This window comes from Belonocnema kinseyi, chromosome 6, assembly GCF_010883055.1.
Source record: "Belonocnema kinseyi isolate 2016_QV_RU_SX_M_011 chromosome 6, B_treatae_v1, whole genome shotgun sequence".
In the NCBI taxonomy this organism is placed as follows: Eukaryota; Metazoa; Arthropoda; class Insecta; order Hymenoptera; family Cynipidae; genus Belonocnema; species Belonocnema kinseyi.
In genome coordinates this window covers 101,193,631-101,196,368 of record NC_046662.1, presented here as the reverse complement: position 1 = coordinate 101,196,368, position 2,738 = coordinate 101,193,631, and the positions used below count along the sequence as shown (strand labels likewise).

Below are 2,738 nucleotides of genomic sequence, written 5' to 3'. Positions count from 1 at the left end.
CCCGTTTCAAAATCTCGGCGTTATTTTTAGTTTGTAGGTTTAAATTTCCTTTGTTTTCTTTCTTTTATCGTGAAATTATATCTTTATAAAAACATTGAAAGCCTAATTTGAAAATCAGGCTCAACAGCTCTCTTAGAAATATTATCAGCTTTTTTTAAATAGATTTTTGGTTGTCCACATCTATTAATATTTGTTAGCTGTACGTTATTTTGAACAAAAATTATCATTTTTTCCTACTGTGCGAAGGCGCGCGATAAAACCGGGTCAACATGATACCGGGTTGAAGAATTTGCAATGCACACATATTTATTCGTGTTGTGCAGACTTAGACCTATATTGAAAAAAAATTATTTTTATATCCGTCATGACGCAAGTTCAATGACGAAATTAACCCCCTTTTCATCCGATCAACAGGGGTTGGCAACCGAATAAGGGCAAGCACACATATATTTCCAATTTAAGCTCAAAGCCGCCAATCACGTAGTAATTTCGTTTTTTTTTTTAATTCCGCGATCATGTTAATTTTCAGAATAATTCATTTTTCAATAATTAAGAAAGGTACGTGGGTTCAGGATTGGCTTGGTCAGCATGGCGGCTCGTTACTACCCTACACGCAAAATACCGTTTCTAATGTTCTTTATCAATATCCGCAATGAGGCAAGGTCCAGTCTCGCTGGCCTTCCTACTATTACCTAACATCCAAAAGACAATTTTTACTGAACACCCTCTGAAAATCCGGAACTTTTGATCTAGCAAGTAGAAAACGAAAGGCCATTTCTATAACAAGTGTCCATTTAAATTTTGTCATATTTGGCTAAACTGTATGTTTTTTAATTTTCACTGTATGGAATTTTAACGTGTTTGGTGTTTCTCGAATATGCATGTGTACTGTCACATATCTGTTTATTTTATTACTGGACTGGCCACTGTAAGTGACTTCATTCGTAAAGTGGCCTTAACCACTGGTGCTTTAAGGAACTATAATGAAACTTTTTTTTAAAAAAATAATAATAATAATAAAAGTGAGAAATTCAAGCTTGAATGTTTACCATTCGAAATTCCGTGCTATCAGTACCGAATTATCGTTATTTTTATCGCCGTTTTGGAATGAAGAGGCAGAATCTCGATTCCTTAATCTGAAAGTCCGATTGATTTTTATGCAGGTCGCTGGGTGTAACAACTTACGTCCTTTTGACGGGCTTCTCTCCATTCGGTGGTGAAACCGATCAAGAGACCTTTCAAAATATATCTTTGGGTGAGGTGGACTTCCCCGAGGAACTCTTCGAGGACGTTTCCGCTCAGGCGAAGGATTTTGTGGCCAAACTTCTCGTACTCAATCCAAGGTTAATTTGCATACGTATATCATTAAATCTAAAAACAGAGTAGACAATAACTTTCTAAACTACTATTCAGTGTTTTTAATTTAAAGAAGAGGCATGAGAGATACTTAATCACAAATTTCTATTTTTGTTCAAAAGTAGGCGTGCAATTTACAAATTTAAATATTAAAGTACACTAAAAAATGTGGTTGGAATAAACAGATTGTGAGATTAAATATGAACTTACTAGAACACTCTGATTGTTTTAATGAAAACTAAGTTTATTATGAACATACCAGACCTCCTTTCTTTAGTTATTATAATATTATTTTTAAAAATGTTTTCTTTTAATTATTGTTATATATATATATATATATTATATTATGAAAATATGCATCATGTCCGTACTGTAAATTAAAAAATTTTAAAGTCGCTTTATTTAAATGCATTTGAATGTTTGTGTCATTATTTCAAAGAAAGTATGCAAAATTTTAAGCGTTAAAACTTGAAGATATCGAAATTTTTCTTTGGCCAAATATAAAATAAGCAAATGAAATTTTATAAAACGACTTTAAAATTCAAAATCATCGTCTTCGAGTTGTATTTTGTCATGTCCATTTTGCCTTGTTTAAATGAAAAAGTGTTTGCTACAGTCTACAAATTTTATATGAATAACTCAATTCAATTTCAGCAATAAACATTTTAACAATAGAATTTTCTATTTTTATATTATGATTGACTCTAGGATCCAGAAGTAAATGCTTTATTTTTTAAAAAGTCAATAGACTTTTCGTTTCCGTTGGGTGTCCTCCTCGGTGTTTTATTTTAAAAACATTATTTTAAATGACGGTGATATTTCGATTTTTATTCGCGATATTAAGGAGGAAAACATCCATCCTGTCAAAATGGGTGCTGCGGCACTACACAAAGAAAACGCCGATACTTTGTTTTTTTGACTTGCAACAAAAATAGGACACCAGAGTCATTAGAATTAGAATACAAGTTTGTTCATGTTATAGTTTTACATTAAAAATATTCGCATAGAAAAATCTTATTTCGAGAACATAACGAGTGAGCTACAGCAAAAATGATCCCGCTGTCTTTCTGTGCATAACAAACCTAACCGCTATAAGGATAAAGATTTACAAATGGTGTATTTGATGTAGTTGCAATAATTAACAGAGAAAGCGTTATTAAGTTTAGAAAAAGTTATTTTTGGCAAGAGCAATATACTTTGGATTTTTTATTAAAACAGACGTTGATTAAATATAGGCGCTATGTTTTTACGTGTATTTATTCAGGATCTATATTTAATTATTTACTATATACAGTCTGTCAAGTTAAAGCGTGGGTGGCTTTACTCGCAGTCGGTAAGGTGTATCGACATGATTTTGGTGTCAAAATATTAAGAAGAGCTCC

General features: G+C 32.0%; 1 protein-coding gene across 1 annotated transcript in view; it reads left to right on the top strand.

Moving 5' to 3' along the window:
- LOC117174579 overlaps positions 1–2,738 on the top strand; it is a gene marked incomplete at its 5' end in the record, with an annotated part of 160,075 nt that overhangs the window by 147,596 nt on the left and 9,741 nt on the right. The window contains one exon of the mRNA XM_033363807.1: positions 1,164–1,343. Within this exon, the coding sequence (XP_033219698.1) occupies positions 1,164–1,343 (180 nt within the window). The remainder of the gene's footprint in view (positions 1–1,163; positions 1,344–2,738) is intronic.